Consider the following 19888-nt stretch of genomic DNA (forward strand, 5'->3'; position numbering starts at 1 on the left):
GGCTTATGAGGCTCCCAAGAAATCAGGACTAGGGCCACCACAATATTACAACCTTTGTAAGAAAGAGAGATGAAAGATGTACAAGCAAAGGGAATGCAGAAAATAAACAATGTATTCCATGATTCACCAGGAGGAAGAAAGTAACAAATGAGTAGACAGGAAGAAACTAACCTGACAAGCATCAGTTAAATATTTCATTCATTCTAACACCTGCGAAGAGTCAATTGTATTTTAATCAACTTCTATTAGTATAAACATTCTAAGAGGAATTGTGCCTTTCTTGGGAAGGTATGATAAATAACATTTAACTCAAAGGTGGCTCAGAATGCAGTCAGTATCTTATCTCTCATTTAAAGATTTCAAGAATTGAGAATGCCACTGATTATTCATAATGTAGTTTTTCAGAAAAGGAAACACTGGTCATGATCTGAAATAAAGACCCTATTTATTTATAATTTTGTGGGGATAGGATTCATTCTTAGAAAGGTTACTGGTTCCACAGGTGGAGGATGACCTCTTAACCTTTGCCTCCTCTCTCACAAATGCTGGCCAAAGGTTACAAGTACTTCACACTAATTCTAGGGATAGTCTTGTGCATAATTTTAAGTTGATGAAGTAATAATAAGGCCATCTTACATTTCTACAGTAAATTATTTGAAATATATTGAAATGTACAAATCACTCTATAAGGTAAAAAAAATAAAAATCAGGTATGATTATCTTCATTTATAAAGGTTAGGAAACAGACTTGACCAGTTAATAACTGGTCTGAGTTTATGAATTTATCCTCCCCCTCTTTTTTTTTTTTTAAACCAAAGAACTTGTGATAGCCATGCACTTATTGAATTGAAAGCTAGAAACTAAAGCCAGCCTCAAGAAGATCACTGGCTTTCAATGTCTATGTCAAAAGTTTTTCCTTTCAGAGGCTGCTGACTTGAAAAGAAAATAGGAAGAAGACAGCCTAGATGAAGATGAGAATTCTGTGTAAGACCAACAACTGCCCTGATACTAATTCATTTCTTTTCTTCTCATGGAATATAACTTTTTTTTTTTATCATAGGAAAACAGAGAAAGAAAAATCACTATAGCATAGTAAATAGTATGTCCTACAAACATCAAAGTTGCTAATATTGGATCTTAATTATTTAATGTGACAGAGGTGTTAGCTAACTCAACAGTGGTAATAATATTGCACTATATAAGTGTGTCAAATCAACAAGTGGTATAACTTTAACTTACACAATACTGTATGTCAAGTGTTATCTCAATTTTAAAAACGCAAAAAAAATGATCATACACACAAAGTCATTGCGGTGTCAGAAAATTGTCTTACACTTCTTCGGAAGCTACTGTTTTCTGATCCATGAGTAGGTATAAATTTGCTATAGGGGCCAATCGAGGGAGTAAGTTGTTTAGCTACTGGGGAGGATCATTTTAGGGTGGGCGTTCTCATACCGAGGAAGAGGAATGATGAAATCTGAAGAGTGCATTATTCTCCAAGGATGACATGTAGTAAAAGAAAAGGAAAGGAAGACCAAAAAAAAAAAAAAAAAGGAAATTCCCCTCTACCTATTTTCAACCTCCTCTTCTCTTGAGATAATGTTTTGTACTACCCTCGGAAAATGTTTAGAGAATATTTTGTACTATCACTGTCTCTTCTGCTATTAAAACAAAAATAAAACCTATTTTCCTCTTAAAGCGATGCTTTATTTGGTTCCCTAGTTTTCTGACATGAACTTCCAAAATAATTTGTGTTCAACTGATGTTTTTCTACCATGCATCATTTTGTAATCTGCATGCCCATTATTCTTTCCCTATAAATGAATTCAGTATATATGCACACATATACACACCACACAGACACATGTGCACTTACACGCACAGACTGTGTCACAACACCTGATAAAGGCATTTTCTGTGAGTACTCGCTAATAAATATCTTGATTTATTAAACCTTCATGAGAGATTTAAAGTGTCAGATTGCTTTTTAGTTTAATTCAACTTTTCTGCCTAAACCAATGTGTTTATTTTATTTTGTTTGTTTGAATAACTGAATAGTTTCTTGATTTGCAAAGGAAGTTAAATTTTAGGTTCTATCATAAATCTACCATACTATATTCATTCCCTTCTTCAAGAATGAAATCAACTACTACAGTTCCTTTCTAATTGATGACTTCTGTATGAATATGAATATCTGGATGAAAAGTTTACAAAGGTAACATGTAAAATATTCAGAAGCCAAATAGCAAAAGTGAAAAGCAAAAAATGCAACAGAGATCTAAACGGATCTAAGATAAAGACCTTATAGACTTCCTTTAGAAGAAATAAGTTTCATTAATAAAACACCAGAAAACACATTAATGAAGAATTTAGAAATAACAGCTAACTACAAAAATGTGCAAAACCTCAGCCTTAACCTCTGACTCAAAACAGCACTGCTAATGTATCAGCATACTTTAGTTACACCCTTCTAAAATGATACAGTTAATGCATTTTGTATCTCGAGAGCTCTTCAAATCCTACACACGTTTAAAATCGGTATTTAAATGTGATACAATTACTGTCTTTTAAAAATCAAATAACACTTTTTATACTTTTATCCTGGGTGAAAGATGGGTTGACTCCTTTCCTGGCTTCCCACTCTGCGCACTAGATCTCCCAGTACTTCTATTTTCGTGGGCTGGCAGAGCAGTGTTAAGAAGACTAACATGTAAGGACTCTCAGGGAAGAAAGTGCTTATAAGCAAGTATGCAAAGCTTGGCAAAACCATCAATGATGAATACATTATTTCATTACTGCTTAATTATTTACTATAGAGTGTTAAGATTAAGAGTTAAGGTATTTACTTGCATATGACCATGAACAGCTTTTTGCACAACACTGAAATGTTTAAATACGAAGTGACCTGTGTCAGACCTAATTTTTTTGAAGTCACATTTTTGTGTACATGACTCTCTTTTTCATTTTGAAAAGCCATTTAATCACAAATCCCATGAGCCTTTCATGCAGTAAATTTTAAAACTAAATGTTCATTATATTGGTTGATTTTCTATCTCTTACTATTCATTTAACAAGATACTCTGAAAATTTGAATGCCACATACTTAGAAAAGTCTTATGTAGTTTTTTGGATGGACAAGTACATATTCTCAAGCATCATCAGTAAGGAAAAAAGTCAGTATGCTAAGGCTAAGAGCTTTAACTAACAGAAAAGACATGCATTTAAATCATTGTGCATAAAAAGATTCTTAAATATATTTTGTTATTCAATATTTTGAAGACACTATGTTTTTCTCAGCCACAGAAACTGAGTTCTACAAATAGCAGCTGATTCTTTCATTAAATCAGAACCAAATTACTAATTTCAGTATTAATGGTTAGCTTTGACATGTTTAAAAAGGGGGGAAGGTACTTAATAGACCTGTCTTCCACCTTGAAATGAACAACTGTTCAGGGAAATGAAATTGTTCAAAGATACATTTTCTTTCAGCCAATCTGTGAAATATAATATAATTATTCTCTTTTAATGAATCTCTCAACGAGGAGCAATCTTTCAGAGCTTGAACAGGTAAAATATAATGACAATGGGGGCAGCTTTGTAAATAAAAGGATGAAATGAGATTGTTATTTTATGCCATATTACAAGATAATTAGAATAACAGTGCAGCATTCATCAGGCATTTGAACTTTCTAAAAAAACTCCCTAGAGCTCATTTAAATTAGACATGTTTATCTATGGAGATTATTAGTCTTATTTCAAATGACTGTCACCTTATAACATTTAGGCCTCAATTTTTACCTTACTCTGATTAATAGTTTTAATTGTACAGCAGCCAATAGACACTGCCTAAAATAGACACCAAAAAAATCCTTAAGTTTATAAATCCACAGTTCACCAAAAGCAGAATAGAACTATTTTTATTAAGCCAGAAGAATAATTACCCAGAATGGAGAAAATCATGATCTATGTAAATTCATGGCAATGGAAATCCAGTGGTGATTTGCTTTGGTTAACTCAAATTCATACAGATCAAAGATAATTAAGTAAGCGGTGGAATTTGGCTCTTTTCAAGAAAAAGGTCTCTTTCCTCCCTAACAGGACCCCATGCCACTCTTTGGTAGTTAAAGGAATGAGTGCAAGGAGAACCAGTTAATGGATTTTTGTGGTTTCCTCATATCCATTAAAGGAAGTAGAAAAAATACTTATAAAGAAAGAAAGGCAACATACAGGTCTAATATCTCTCCTGTATGACTTAAAGTCCTTACATAAAGTGTCATTCCATAGATGGTGCAATTGAAATTTCATTCTCAATGAGATTAGTTTTTCTTGGTTATTATTTTGTATCTTGATTAAAAAGGAAACATGATTTTTAATGCCAACAGGGGAAAAAAAGGAACCATGACCCATGTTTAACAATTTTTGTTGAAGGTTTTATATCTTTTTGATAGTTCTTTCATGTTTACTATTCTTTAAAAATTCAGCCTTAGTGCCATATATCCTGATTATAAGAAAATTATTTTAAGTTCCCTGGGGCACATCTATTACATGGGCTTTAAATTACCATTGTCAACTGGCAAGGTTACTGTAGAACTTGATATTTAGGAAACTTCTAAGAATGGCATCACATATGGGAACTTCATGTCACTAATCTGAAAGCAAACTCTACAAGTATTATTTAATTAGTTGAGGCTTATATAATCAGTCAATATTTATTTAACTTGGAAATATATTTTTTATTTCCACCACTGCACAAGTTAAATTTACTTAGAATTATAATGCAACCTTAGCCTGAGTAGATGACCTGCTATTACTTTCAAAAGACTCAGGATTGGATACTATGTCACAGAAACAAGTAAGATGGTCCTTTTATCACTGATATTAGACATCAACATCGTAGAGAAAATGACCCATTAGAGCATTTATATTTTCCATCTTTCTCTGAAGTTGCAATTAAAATCAATAGCTAGAAATGTAGACGGGTATCAGAATAGCATTAGCATTTGAAAATAAAGAAGGTATTCAGCCTCAGAAGTCAGAGAAGGTAACAGCTGAGCTTTGATTTAAAACCTCAAATAAACAAATCCCCTTTCCTTCTTTTGCATTCACTAGATTGACTGCCAGCTCATATATTTTTCAAAATGCAACTGCTACAAAAATCTAATTTGTTTCAAGTTTTTCCAGATTCATTAGGTAGAAGCAAGTTACTCCTTGTTCTGCCTTTTCCTACCTCCTATTATTTGTATTTTCTCCATTTTCCTATTTCAATCTATTTTCCAGAATAAACCCTTATTGGCAATGATCTCATTTATGTATTAGAAAACACCACTGTACTGTTTAAATGATTACTTGTCTGTTTATATCGAAATGATTTTGTGGACTTACCAATTTTACTATAAGAAGTTCCAGAATTATACTACATGTCAGACTTTGTTTCTAGAATACTGCTTGTCAGATTTTGAAAATCTGACTTTTGAACATGGGAAAAAGAGCAGTGATGCTAGTTCTAAAGACTGCCATCTGATGTTTAAATCATCCATAAATAATAATTTATGCATAGTTATTGGTTTCCGATTTCCAAATTTTTAGGAGGCTAGCAGTTTCTCTGTAGTCTTATAGTGCCATGACAAATATAGTGCCATGAATTTCATGACTGTTTCAGGTAGGCCAAAGACAAGAGTACATTGCCTTATATTTCAAAAATGCATTATCTAATTTTACATATAAGAAATACATTTTGTATCCCTTAATTCTTTATAACTGTCTTACACTTAAAAAGTATGCCTTTTGCAAAAATAGAGAACTATCACATTAAGACATCCAGGTGTATGATTCAATCTTCAACTGCAAACAGAAACTTTGATATTTAGATAGTTTTATTAAGTATGTGATATTATTTACATTAGCCACTGCTAGAAATTTTCAAAGGAGATAGTTTGAAAACATACACTGAGGAACTCATTCGAGACATCTCCTTAAAGGTTACTGGATAGCAAATGTTTGGATCTATCTATTTTCAACCAATAAAATTATCATGGTATTAGTATATGACATATATTTTTGTGAAATGTAACATCTCAAGTGCCATAATCTTTTTTAAACAATTTTAAGATCCAGGTATAATAATGCAGCATGAAATCATTTTCTTGTTTCTAAATATAATTGATTTAATCACTGAATTTAAATGCTTGGAAATTGTTCTGCTTGCCGGTGTTTGAATGCCAAATACATCATCTACAGTTCTAAAATGAATGTTGCAGTTTATATTTAGACAACTTAAAACATTGCCTTCTAAATTACCCCAAATAACCCAAAGAGATGTCTAGAAAAATTGATAATAATGGATAACAAATGTCCTTACAATCAACTTCCAGAGAAGTGCAACTTCTACAAGGCATAGAAAGTCAGGGTCTTACTGTTTAAGTGCTATTTGTATCCTTATCCAGGTAATACGACGTATAGAGCAGGGAGATGAATCTCAACTCTTCCAGAATTTACCATCCCCATTGTAAAGACAGAGACAGAAGAGCCAATAATGTTATTTATCTTCAGAAGCAAAAGAAATTCAAGCCTTGCCAAGTTTTCACAGATATCAACTCATTTATTCTCTTTGATAAATCTGGCTTTGACTGCCTTTTCCTCTTCTTATTACCTCCAAGTTTTCAAAAGACAAAATAATAACAAAGTCATTTGATGTAGAGAGATTCCCTGATAGTCAGTCAGATGCATCATCTCTCTGGCTACTAAGAAGAATCCTTAGAAGTTTTAGTCTTCCCTAGCACAGGACACAAATGTCAATTTGGGAGGGGGAGAAGCACGGGCAGCATAAAGTCTACAGAAAAGCTTGTTCTTGGGGATCTGATATACAATAAATTGTATGCAAGAGAATGAAGAAGAAAAGGCATGTTCACAATAAATGTTCAAGGTTAAGGCTATATGAGAGGAAGTGTTGAGAGCTGTCACATCAGCTTGGTGCTACTTTCTAAACTTTACTCTTTCTTGTCCCCCTTCACAGTCTTTGCCTTATTCAAATACCTCCTGCATTATTATTCAGTTTTGGTTTTTACCCTACTTTTGCTCAAATGGATTTATTTCAAAAATAAAATTGAGGTTAAAGTTATAAATTGAAAAAAAAACCCCACAGTACACATACAAACACAGATTATGTACAGCATAATATAGATGAGGATTTAATGCTCTAAATCCTGATCACGTACCTTTGGTCTATGACATATATTTAAGTTACAAAAAACAAAAAAACAAAAACCCTGTAAACTTATTTCTTAGTTTAAATGCTTCTCCTAAATAAAATAATTTATCTTTATTATAAGAATCTAGTTATGTATGTTTCCCCTACTCTGTCCCCCACCAAATGCTTTCTAAAGTTTATGGAACTAAGCATCCACTTTAATATGGTAAAAATTTAGTTTGAACTTCAAATTTTTTGCAGTGGCATATCAGAAAAGTTGTTTGTTAATATTTTAAGAAAGTACTTCCTGAAAAGGAAATTGTATTATAAAGTCTTTTATTCCTTTATTTACATATTTTCTAAGAGTGAAAAATATTAACATGAGTCTGGGCTAAAGAAACATGTTGAACAAGAACTGTGTTTTTCATAATTCATTCGAAAGTCAATACCTATAATCATTTTATGTAAATTTGAAATATATTTAGATTTAAAATACTGAATGACTCTTACATTTAATACTATCTTTTTTTTTTTAAGATTTTTTTAATTTATTTGACAGAGAGAGATCACAAGTAGACAGAGAGGCAGGCAGAGAAAGAGGTAGAGGGAAGCAGGCTCCCTGCTGAGCAAAGAGCCCGATGCGGGACTCGATCCCAGGACCCTGAGATCATGACCTGAGCCGAAGGCAGTGGCTTAACCCACTGAGCCACCCAGGCGCCCTAATGCTATCGTTTTTATGTCAAGATATTGAAGACAGAATCAAATGACAGAAATATGTACTATTTAGGAAGAGGATCTATGCAGGTATTATAAGTAGTAAATTTCACTTCTTGACTAGTGAGTATAATATTTACGGGTTAAGAGAATAAATTTGCAATCAAATCTTAGAAGCATTTTGAGATACTTCTGGTTATTCTTTGGCCAAATACTTTAATATGAAAAAAAAAACTACATAAAACTAATAAAAAGGGAATACTGGTTAATATATTATATTACATATTAATATATATTATATATATTATGTATATAATATATTATAATCTATTTTTTAATATTCAGCTGGTAAGGTCATTTTTAGTGATGAAATTGTCCTTATCTTGAAGTAAAACTACACTCAAATTACAAGCACCATCTGCTTCAAAAGAGGGAACAAAGAGTTGAATCAAATCAGTTATAAACATACTTCTGTTCATACAATGACCTCCACGAACTCTTATTTCTACTCTTTTTCCCTAACTTTGTATTGAGAAAAAGTGTATTCCTGTCACAAACCCTACAGGTTCCCACTTTCTCCTTTACCAAATTTTTGGAGACTTAGTCCTAATTGTTCCACAACATTAAGTAAGAAGACAGAACAGGAAGAGAGGTCTTTTTATACAGTTATAGGCAGTGACAGTGTATGACACTTCTGGCTGACCTGTCTGTGCTTTATTTAAAATGTGTTATTACTGAAAAAAGCCTACAGAGGGTCATGAGTGAAGCTAGCAAAAGCAAGCCTGCAGGGAGCTCCACAGGGGTTGTATAGACACCCTCCTTGTTCAGCATAATTTTAAGTCCTAGCAACTTCAATACCTCAACAGGTGAACACACCTGGCAGCTGAACATGGAGAGTAAGTCAGATTTACATTTAGAATATCAAAATGCAAAGGACATGCCAAGTATTAGTATGTAGTTACCACATAAAAAACTGGAAAGCTCTTTTTTTTAATTATATGGACTATATTACTATGTTTTACTAATCTTCTTAGAAAGCTATTAATCTTACATTTAAACATAAATATAATATTGTCAATAACTCCTAGGAAATAATAATAATATGTAATTCTCTTCATTTAAAAATCCATATGGCACAAACGTACTCCTTTCTTCTACATATTTCTCCTTCAAAAAACCCATTTTTCTCCATTATAGTTATATTCATTCTGAGTATGAAGCATTTTAATTAAGTTGGTATAAATTTGCTTGTACTAAATTACATGACTCTTTAGAATTTACCTCTTTAAGATCACCTATATATTTAAGGGGCTTCAAAAGCTCCTGTCATTGACACGTTGTAATAAGCACTTCTTCCAAGAGAATAATAACTAATACTTTTTCTGTCAATCTTCGTCACCCTCATGGTCACTATATTCCGTGTAACAGAAGTAACTGTTGGCTTTGAGAACTTGAATCAGATACCTGAAGACCACAGAAGATACTGAAAGATAAAGCGGTTTCCTACCACTATCAAGCCTATCAATCATCTTCACATTTTATTTATTTTTTAAAATATATTTATTTATTTTCTTGGGCCCATAAGGAGGTCAACCTCTCCGTACTTTTTCTTGGCTACACTGAGCTGGCCAAGATGCTTTCTTGGCTATCTGAATGTCATCAATAGTATTAATTAGGTAGATTCTGAAAGTAAAAGAAATATATATAAATTATTGGGGCATGACTGTTAGAATACAGTCATTGATATCTTTATCTATAAAAATCTATCAATAATATTTGATTGTCATGCCCAAGTGTGACCTACATTACAATGCAATTGAAAATTCTGATCCATAGATATTCTCTCCCATTTTGCTAGTATTTTTTTTCCCAGGTCTCCTTATTACTGTTACAAAATTTCTGGAAGAATAGCCGCAGACGACCAAAATATCTTATGGGGCATTTAAACGTCATTCTACACAGTACTTAGAACAACAGCTTAACGTAAGATAGCTTTGATTTCCCAGCCAAGAATAAAAAATCTTGCAACACAACATCAGAAAAGCCTTAACAAGGCCCTTGTTACAACAACTCAAACACCCTGACCAAGATGATCACATTTCAGAACTTAATGTACAATATATTATATAGTGTTATCCACTAAATACCCACACATATTCGGTTTTCTTTGGGAAGGAGGATAAACAGAATGAAATCTGAAAAGGGAGAATTAAGGGGGGAAAAAAACATAAAAAATATAGCCACATTATATTCAATTTTAGAATATGATATAATTTAATCGCACATACATATCTGATACTATGAAAAATATAACTGCATAAATATATAGACCACGGTGCAACGGAAAACTCTTTTAAAGTAGACTTTGAAAGCAAATAAAGAAACAAGTTAACAAAATTAAATGTGAGAAAACTTACCCTGACTTGCAAACTTCAATTCTTTCGCATCTGTGAGTGTGGTCCTTTTGTCAGACCCTTTTTTCTCTATGCGGCGATGGCTTCGTCTTTTCTTAGACTCTCCCCAAAGATTGGATCCACCATGCATGCTTGGTATATTCAAAATAGCAATTCCTTCCAGGGAGATGTTTATTAAATCTATTTGTACTCCATCACACTGATTAGTAAAAAGAAAAACAAACAAACAAACAAACAGAAACAGTAAGATATTTGATGGCTTTTTCCATGATTTCCTTTTTTGCATTTACCTATCTTTCAATGAGTTTTTAAGTCCAAAATCTTGTCATATTTACGTAAACCTTTCGAGGACACTTAAATGATTACTCTAAATGTCAATATAAAAGATGAAGTAAACACGAACATTAATCAGTTATTGTTTAAACATGTCTTTAAACATGATCAAATTAAATCATCAGTCTATCTTTGTTTATAGGAAACCATTAGGAGGACACGCATTAGCGTCTGTATAACCAACTACAAATTTCCTAAGTGTTACAAAAGAGGTTGGGTCTAGGAAGTCTGGTCAATGTTCCAGCAGAAATTTTAAGGACTGGCTCCTACTTAGAATACACTGCAAGCCACTACTGGGGCAAAATGAGGAAAAAGAATTCATAATTCGTGATCTCACTTGTTTGGGTAGAGGAAGAAGTGGCTTAATAGACTTTGGAGAAAAAAAAGTAAAGTAAAAAACACCATTCCAAAGAGACTTGAACTACATCAGAGTGGCCAAGGATGGTTTCTTTTACTAGATTAAGTTCCAAGCACAGCATTACAGACAATGAGAGGCACTGTTGTCTAAACCAATATGGAGGACCAGTGAGGCAGAGTGAGAAATGCCAAGGACAGCTGAGGCAATGTCCAATCCACCATTACTCTACAGCTGCTGTAACATTAGCTTGAGAAATGAAAATAATTAATCAGTCAGACTTCTTGTTTGTTTGTTTGCCTGGTGACAAAACACCCTTTTGATTATGAGGACTATGAAACTTGCTAATACACAATGCTTTTTGATATTCTGAGTGGCCACTTTTTAATTTTTTTGAATTTTCTGCTCATTTCCACTGATGGAGATGTGTGAAGAGTGCAAGGCCATACTGTGTTTTTGGAATTATTACTCATTCATTTGCTTTGAGGTTTCCAAAGTGGTACTTATGTTATAAACGTATCCTAGATATTATAAGTGTATCCTAGATATCATTCTCCCTTTGTCAGTTGTATGTAAGCTAATAGGAGAAGGGATGCGAATGTATAACACTTTGTTTTACAGAGAACTTTGGTAGGAATATGCATTTCCTAGACTGAAGTATATTTGCAGTGGGACTGTTTTATTTGCCACATCTTATTCCAAAAACAAAACAAAACGAAGCACTGATACTGACTTCATCTTTCTCTTTCTCATAGCAATGATGATTTCTGAACCTAGAAGTGATAACGCTCCACCAAAATGAAATAAACAAAAAAACAACAAAAAAACCCCTGCTCTTTTTCCACATTTGCCTCTTCGTACTGAATTGAATACTGCATCTTGTTCACTAAAACATAAAAACTGTGAAATAAAGCAACACATCTTGAGTCTACTTGGCAGGGCTAGAAACAAATTCTAGAGAAGGTGCCAAGTTTTCATTCAATTTGTTTCAAAGGGGGTGAAACCGAGGTCTGGATGATGCCTTTTCTTCCCCCCTAGAAACAAGTGATTTTTTTTCTTCCTTTTCATGTATCAAATTAAGATGATTTCTTTTTACTAAAGAATTCTGCTCATGTGTATACTCACTTACCACTATATATTCTAGATAAACAGATATTAATTTCATAATTAAAAGTAATCTTGTGTAAATACCCTGCAGGCCTCAATGAATCAAACACATACTGTGTGTCAGGCCTCCCACTGTCTTCAAGTGGAATGTACTGGCTGGATAATTAGATAGTACATATTTTTTAACCTTATTTGCATGCATATTATATCTTTTGCACACTGACAAGCAGCAGTAACAACAAAAGTCAGATTACCACAGGGAATTCCCACAAAGAAGTCTTCATTCCTTATAATTTGCAGCCTAAATTAAAATAATTTGATCTTTGACAAGGATGAAATGTCAAGCAGAAGGGGGTCCTCTACAAGCCACGGCCTGTGGCTTCTGAAATCTGCCTAATTTATGTCAGTCACTTCTTAATACATATTTAAGTATTACACGAAAAAGATGATAAATATGCAATCTGACACCTTTGGTATTTCCCTGCTGTTAATTTATAAAGGTCTGGCTTTCCCCAAACTGACTAAAATCATTTAAATAACAGAAGAATTGTGAAATAAGCTAGAGTTAGGGCCTGGCTTCCATTTTCACTCAATATTGAACACAGCAGGTAGTACACTAAGACAATTATTTGACTAGGCCTTAGAACCGCACTGTGACAAGTTACTTGCAGAATTAGTGAAGGAGTATTTCTTTGTTCATCTGCAGCAAAGGAGAGCAGTTGCAAACAGGCTTTTTGTTTTAATTGAACTAGGGGAGTTACATGTGACAACTGAAAGACATCAGTGTACACTATTCATGTTTTCACTTTTCGGAGTCTTATCACGTGTAGTTTCAAGGAAACAGAGTGAGCAGCTTTTGGGAAAATGAAAAAAAAAAAATCCTCAAGTTCCCAAAGAAGGACTGATGAACCCTGAGGTTCCTAGGCGAGCAGGACAATGTACTTACATAAATTGCTATTTATTAATGATTTGTTTCCACTAGTTCTTGACCTGAGGTTACCTTCCTCTGTTTGCTTTAACATTATGTTCATTAGTCTGGAAAATTTCGGAGCTAGCTCTGATGGAGACCAGGAATTTTGGCGCACCAACCCAGTGCATGGAAATAAAAGCTGGGGTGAAGGCTATGAACTATAAACAAGTTATAATACTGTGTCAGATAGTATTTTCATCCACTTTGAAGATTTATGATTTTTAAAAAGGTAGCTACAGAGGAAAAGAATATAAAAGCCTAAAAGCTAACAGCCTTGGTTAGTCAATAAATTCTGAATATTTTTATTACATAGAAAAAAGGTCATTAACATATAGTACTATGGGAGCTATTTGCAGAGGGCGATGCTGTGAGGCCGTTGTCCATTCTTTTCAGTTTTAAAATGGAAGATCTTATTCCAGAGACAAATCTACTTAAAAGGAAAGAAGGTGGTTTAAATTCTTCTGCTAGGGTATTTTAATCCTTGTTTATAAGCCTACTTTGTACCATACTATACAGAGGTGTTAAAGACAAACTTTTTAAAATGAGTGTATTGTTTCAGATTCAGTTAGCATGCCATGTGACAGAAAAATTCAAAATTATGAAGACCTTTGGACAGCTCTAAGTGTGTATAAATTTGATGGACTCTGAAAAACAATCTGAGGGGTTTGAAGTGGCGGGGTGGTGGGAGGTTGGGGTACCAGGTGGTGGGTATTATAGAGGGCACGGCTTGCATGGAGCACTGGGTGTGGTGAAAAAATAATGAATAATGTTTTTCTGAAAATAAATAAATTGAAAAAAAAATCTGACGAGATACAGTTAATGATCTACCATAAATATTTTTTCTATAGCGAGTCTAATTCTATGCCCAGATCAGATAAAAATTATACCTAATTTTGTTTAATCAAACATAAAAACATTGCTTTATTCACTATATAAAATAACATGGAGTAAAATAACTTATATAAGCCCACTTTTCTAGACTTTCTGCAAATCCATATGTAATCCCTAAGACAAAATTATGTGTTTTCAGAAAACAACAGCAGCAAATCTACAAACTAAAATACACATGTACACACAAATGGTCTAACAGTGTCTCTTCTGATATTTGAAGGCCGGGGTACCCTATATTTTCCCGTGAGTAAGTTGGATGCTTTTTGTGCATTTTACAAGTTGTATCTACAAAATATAGTGTGATACAGGGGCACAGGACATGCCTTCTAGGTCAGTTTACTATTAGCTGGTAGTCCAGTGGTGGTGATGGAAGTGTTGCTTCTGGGTAATCACAAGATAGCTCTCAGAGCAGAACAGAAGCTGGTTGGTGAGCAAGAGAAGGATGAAAGCAAACCCAGAATAAAGGAAAATTTCAGGCCTGTACCACTTATGCACACACACAATTGCTGAACATGTTGATAATAATAAAATATTGCTGGCTCAAGCCATCCATTTTTAGTCTTAAGTATTAGCAGAAAACCAGTTTACTTTTACATGCTTTCCTTTTTTAGTAGATTTTGTGAAAGCTAAAAACTATTGCTAGGATATTAGAATTCTGACCAGAAATTATCTTACTAAAAATAACTTCTGGTAAAAACAGAAGAGAACATTCACCTTTTGGACATTCACTCCTTTTTCCTAGTTTCATTTCTTCCTCATTCTCTTAAGAATAATTATGATGTTTTAATCTTAATAAAATAACACTGTACTCCACCCCCACTAAGTTTCTTATCCTTTTATGGAATAAGAAGTTATTTTTTATGTTTTGGATTTAATGGGCTCAACTTTTATTTTTAGTGAGCATCTTTGTTGAGGTCCACACTTTTACCGTCTCTTTTCATTATTGTTTCTGTAATTCCACTGGCCAAAATAAATAAATAAATAAATAAAATAAAGTAAAATAAAAAATCATCTGGGAAGCTTTAGACGAGAGGATAGATCTCTTAAATGGTTTTATCAAACACACACACACACACACACACACACAGGGCATGTGAAGAACTAAGGATGGCAATGATTGTGGTAATGGTTTCATGGGTATGTTCTTATCCTCAAATTATATACATTGAATATGTACAGCCCTTTGTATGTCAATCATGCCTCAATAAAGTGGTTTAAAAAAATATCCATTCACAGTTTCACTTCTTCAGCTCCAGACAGTGGTTTGGTATGGATAGGACCAGGAAGGTACTCTAAATATATGTGTGGGGCAGAGACTAAGCTATGAAAGTCTGCTCCCATGGCCTTTAAAAGGTTTGTGTTTTCCAGATTACTGGGAAATAACAATTCTAACTGTAGAATTCTCCTAATTTATTTTGTTTCCCTGATGCTTTTTGCCCTTTATTAATTCCTAAGATCATTTTGGTTTCATAGAAGTAATTAATCATTAGAACAAATCCTAGTACTTTAGGGGCACCTGGGTGGCCCAAATGGTTAAGCATCTGCCTTAGACTCAGGTCATGATCTGGGGGTCCTGAGATTGAGCCCTGCTTTGGGCTCCCTGCTCAGTGGGGAGCCTGCTTCTCCCTTTCCCTCTACTATTCTCCCTGCTTGTGCTCTCTCACTGTCAAATAAATAAATAAAATCTTTAAAAAAATCATAGTAATTTAGAATGGAAATTCTAAACCTTAAAATATACCACCCCCACCCCCGCAGTCTAAATGACAACCAAAAAACTAAAATACTTTGGAGAATGGGCTATTTTATTCTCTCATGAATTCTGCCTGGTACATGGAACAAATCAGAAGCCCACAAACTTTATAACTTCAGTTCCAGATGTTGACCTGAGATTCTTAGCTGAACATCTATGCTCCAAATAATTTAATACAAACTTTCCTTTTAACATATTATCTTGTAATTTTAAAACTTTTTGTTTTCTTAGTTCTTTATCTTTTATAAAAGTTAGAGGGTAACTAAATTTTTTAATTTTGAAAACTTCAACTTGGTTAATCACTCTTTCACATCATATATAGGTATGCATATTATGTCTATTTTTATATATATCATATATATCTTACCATATAATATATGTATATACATTACTATATATGTATATATAATTTCAATTTATTTGTTTCCTTAGATTTAAGCATTTTAGCAGCAATACAATTCTTGTTACTCCTGAATTATTAAATAACATTCTCATCTGCTTATCTCTATAGTGCAGATATTTTAGAATCTAATTGATAGAATTTTGCAAAAGGATTAAATCAAATAATGTATGCACATTCCTTATACCAAAAACTAGGTACAGTTAATAATAGATAAAACATTAGCTATTATTCTTATCAACTATAATTCCATGAGATTCGATTTATTCCAAATATTCACTCCTTTTGGAAAAAGTTTCCTACGTGGAAGAGGAAAGTGAAATAAAGGGTCACACAGCAGACTGTTTTGAAGAAGCTGCTAATAAAACATATATCTACTTGAGGTACTCTCGTACTTTTATCCTTTGTTATGTATTTTCAAATCATAGTTGATATAATTTTAGGCCAAGTAAGCAGCGAGAGCAAACAGAATCAAATTTCCAAATTGATGTTTTTGTTATATTTAATTATAAAGTAACCTTGAGGGTAAAAAGGCATATTTTACTAATATGATAGACTGGATTCATTGGGAAGTGAGTGGAGAAGCAGGTTGTACATTACCATCTATACACAAACACACATACCCCCTCTCAAGTTTAAGAATTGAGATAAATATGCAGCATTATAACAGTACTTTTGAGATACGCAAGAGTAAAGTGGGGAAGGCACAGTGCTGGTTCTGATGTATAAATGCTATTGCAATGGTCGCCAGAATAAGCCAGCAAATGCAGAGCTGGAAAGCCAGACTTGGAGGGCTTATAGAAGAACAACCCTAGAAGAATAAATTATTCTAGTTATCCAGATTTCTAGGAGTAACATTCTAAGTAGTTTTTCTATAAAATGTAAAAATCTCTGTGAAACAAAACCACTCAATTTATCATTATAACTTTTTTTTTTTTTTTGAGAGAGAGACAGAGAGCATGTATATGTGCATGAAGAGGGGGAGTCGCAGAGGGAGAAAAAGAGAATCTTAAGCAGACTCCATGCCCAGCACGAAGCCTGACCTTGGGCTAGATTTCACAACCCTGAGATCATGACCTGAGCCAAAATCAAGAATCATACACTTAACCTACTGAGCCACCCAGGCACCCCATAACTTTTATTTTCATAAAAAGTGTCCTTTTATTTTCATTTAAATGTCCTTGGTTATATTTCCTTAATCATTTTTTAATATTTTTTGACATGCATAATATTACACTCTAGATCTAGACTTTATTTTTTTTAGGGCAGTTTAAGGTTCCCTGCAGAATTGAAGGGAAGGCACAGAGATTTCACACCTACCACCTGCCCCCCAACATGCACAGTCTCCCCATTTATCAACATCCCCAACTGAGTGGTGCATTTGTTACAACGGATGAACTGACATTGACACATCACAATCACCTCAAGTCCATGGTTTATGTTAGAGTTCACTCTTGCCGTTTATTCCCTGAGTTTGAACAAATGCATAATAAGATTTATCTACCATCATCATGTTTTAGAGTATTGTAACAGCTCAAAATCCTCTTTGCTCTGCTTATTCATCCCACCCTCCCCCTACAACCCCTGGCCACCAGTGATCTTTTTACTGTCTTATAGTTTCACCTTTTCCAGAACATCATATGTTGGTATTATACAGTACATAACTGACATCTTGACAATACGAAGTTTTCTTAACCATGGAACATCTACTTTTCCTAGTTCAACTTTTTTTTTTTTTTTTAAATCTGTATTCAGCCGTAGGATGAGGTAAGGAGAGGTGTGGGAGGCTTCAGAACATCTACCCTACATTCAATCAGAAGCCATACTGTTTTTTTTTCATTTTTTGCCTTCTGCTATGGATTATCTTTGAGCATAGGTTTCTGAAGGTAAGAAAGGATCAAAATCCACTATATATTAAGAAATTTTTAAAGTAATTTTTTAAGATAAAGGAGTATTTTTATTTTTATAAATATATATGCACATATATAACTACCTAAATATATCATTCTCTAAAGATGTATATTATATATATATTATATATATATATAATATATATATAACTCTTGATGAATAGTAATCACAGAAAGTCCATGTTGAGCCCAAATCCTTCATCTTTTGTGATTATATTCCTTTTTGGGGTTATGATCTGATACAGTGATGAAGGGTGTTTTCCATTCCATGATCATCAATTCTACTTCTAATACTTCAATTCATCCACCAAAGGAGTCCAAAAATATTATATTTTGAAATAGTGCCACTTTTGCCATCATTATCATTTAACAATAAATTAGAAAGCTAGAATAATGAAATACTTTACCAGGCCATTATGATCTCATGGGTCCATAACTACTTTTGTTTACCAAACTTATTACCTGAATATACACCACTAATGATTAAGGTCTCAGTAGACAAGTTATGCATTTATTTTTTTAAAAAAAGAGTTGAAGCCAGTATTTCACAAATCATATCAGCTAGTATTTAGGTGTTCTGGTTTCATAATTCTCTTCCTTTGGTTTGTCTTTGCCACTCATCACAATATAATGTTTCCTTTTTCTTTACCCCCTAAAGTCTCTCAATAAAACTAAGTCATTTTCTATTATAACCACCTCCAAAAAATGTAGTTGTACTGTATCTATATTTTTTTGGTAGACCTATTTGCTCCAAATCTTTTCAAAGTGTGTCTTTTCTTGCTATCTTTGCTCTCTTTTTTTGGCTTTTCCACTTCCTATACATGTAATGGGGAAATGGCAACCTCGGGAACGGAGAAAAATCTAGTTAATGAATGGGAATGAAATGGAAAAGTATTTTTTTAACTTTTATTCATGAAAATAAGCACAATGTCTGTGAACTGGGTTTTAAAGGTTATAAGAATATTGATACCTGAAAGTAAGTTTTTTACTTCTCCATTTTCAACATCTCATCTTTTAACACTGTATTAAAATAACTCATACTCAAAACTTAACTTTATATTAATAATTCAGAGTGTGCTAGAACCCCAATAAGTGACAGAAACGAAATTTCAGAATTGTGAGTTAAAGCTATCTAGGCTGTTAAAGCATAGCTCCTTTCATGGGATGTCAAACACATATTGATAACCAAGCTCAAGCCATTTCATTGTACTGTAAAATATAATTCATTTTTCTTACTTCTATTTCTACAGATTCATGCAGCTTCTTGCAGGTGGCTGAGAAAGTTTCAGATGTGCCAAACTCAAAATACCAAAATTTGTTCTTCATTCTGAAAAAGGAAAGGAAGAAGCAGCTTAGGCAATTATCAATAACAGAAGGGATTTTTTTTTTAATTGAGTAGTCCTGTCTTGTATTATAAGTCATAAAGAAGGTTTGAGGACATACAACATTCATAATGTAATAGATGGTCACATAATTTTCAAAGCTTAAATGTTGGTGTCAAATTGTATGATTGCCCCGAGGGAGTTACAGGAATGTGTTGATCTGACAGATTCAAGTATACCTTTGACTTTTCTATATATCGGTTGCTCAGATTTTAAAATATGATTTTCATGCTTATAATTCTTAGCTTGTTCTTAGACAACTTGATTTAGACCAGCCACTCTGTACTCATAAAGAGAAAAAACAATTGGGGCTTTTTATGAGAAAAATGAGACTAAGATAACTATGCTAAATTTTTCTAGGTAGTTATGTATTCATTAGAAATTGGTATGATTGAATAGCATATTAAAAAGAAGAAAAATCATGGTTATCCATACAGCTCAAATTCGGAAAATTTGGGATAACTATTCATTATTTA

General features: G+C 33.3%; 1 protein-coding gene across 4 annotated transcripts in view; it reads right to left on the reverse strand.

Annotated features, from left to right (window-relative positions):
- DGKB (diacylglycerol kinase beta) overlaps nucleotides 1–19888 on the reverse strand; it is a 693878-nt gene that overhangs the window by 168954 nt on the left and 505036 nt on the right. For all 4 annotated transcript variants that reach the window (XM_044246133.1, XM_044246130.1, XM_044246131.1 and 1 more), the window contains 2 exons: nucleotides 19267–19357; nucleotides 10318–10513 (listed from right to left, as the gene is read on the reverse strand). In XM_044246133.1, the coding sequence (XP_044102068.1) occupies nucleotides 10318–10513; nucleotides 19267–19357 (287 nt within the window). The remainder of the gene's footprint in view (nucleotides 1–10317; nucleotides 10514–19266; nucleotides 19358–19888) is intronic.

The sequence above is a fragment of the Neovison vison genome, chromosome 4, assembly GCF_020171115.1.
Source record: "Neovison vison isolate M4711 chromosome 4, ASM_NN_V1, whole genome shotgun sequence".
Taxonomy (NCBI): domain Eukaryota; kingdom Metazoa; phylum Chordata; class Mammalia; order Carnivora; family Mustelidae; genus Neogale; species Neogale vison.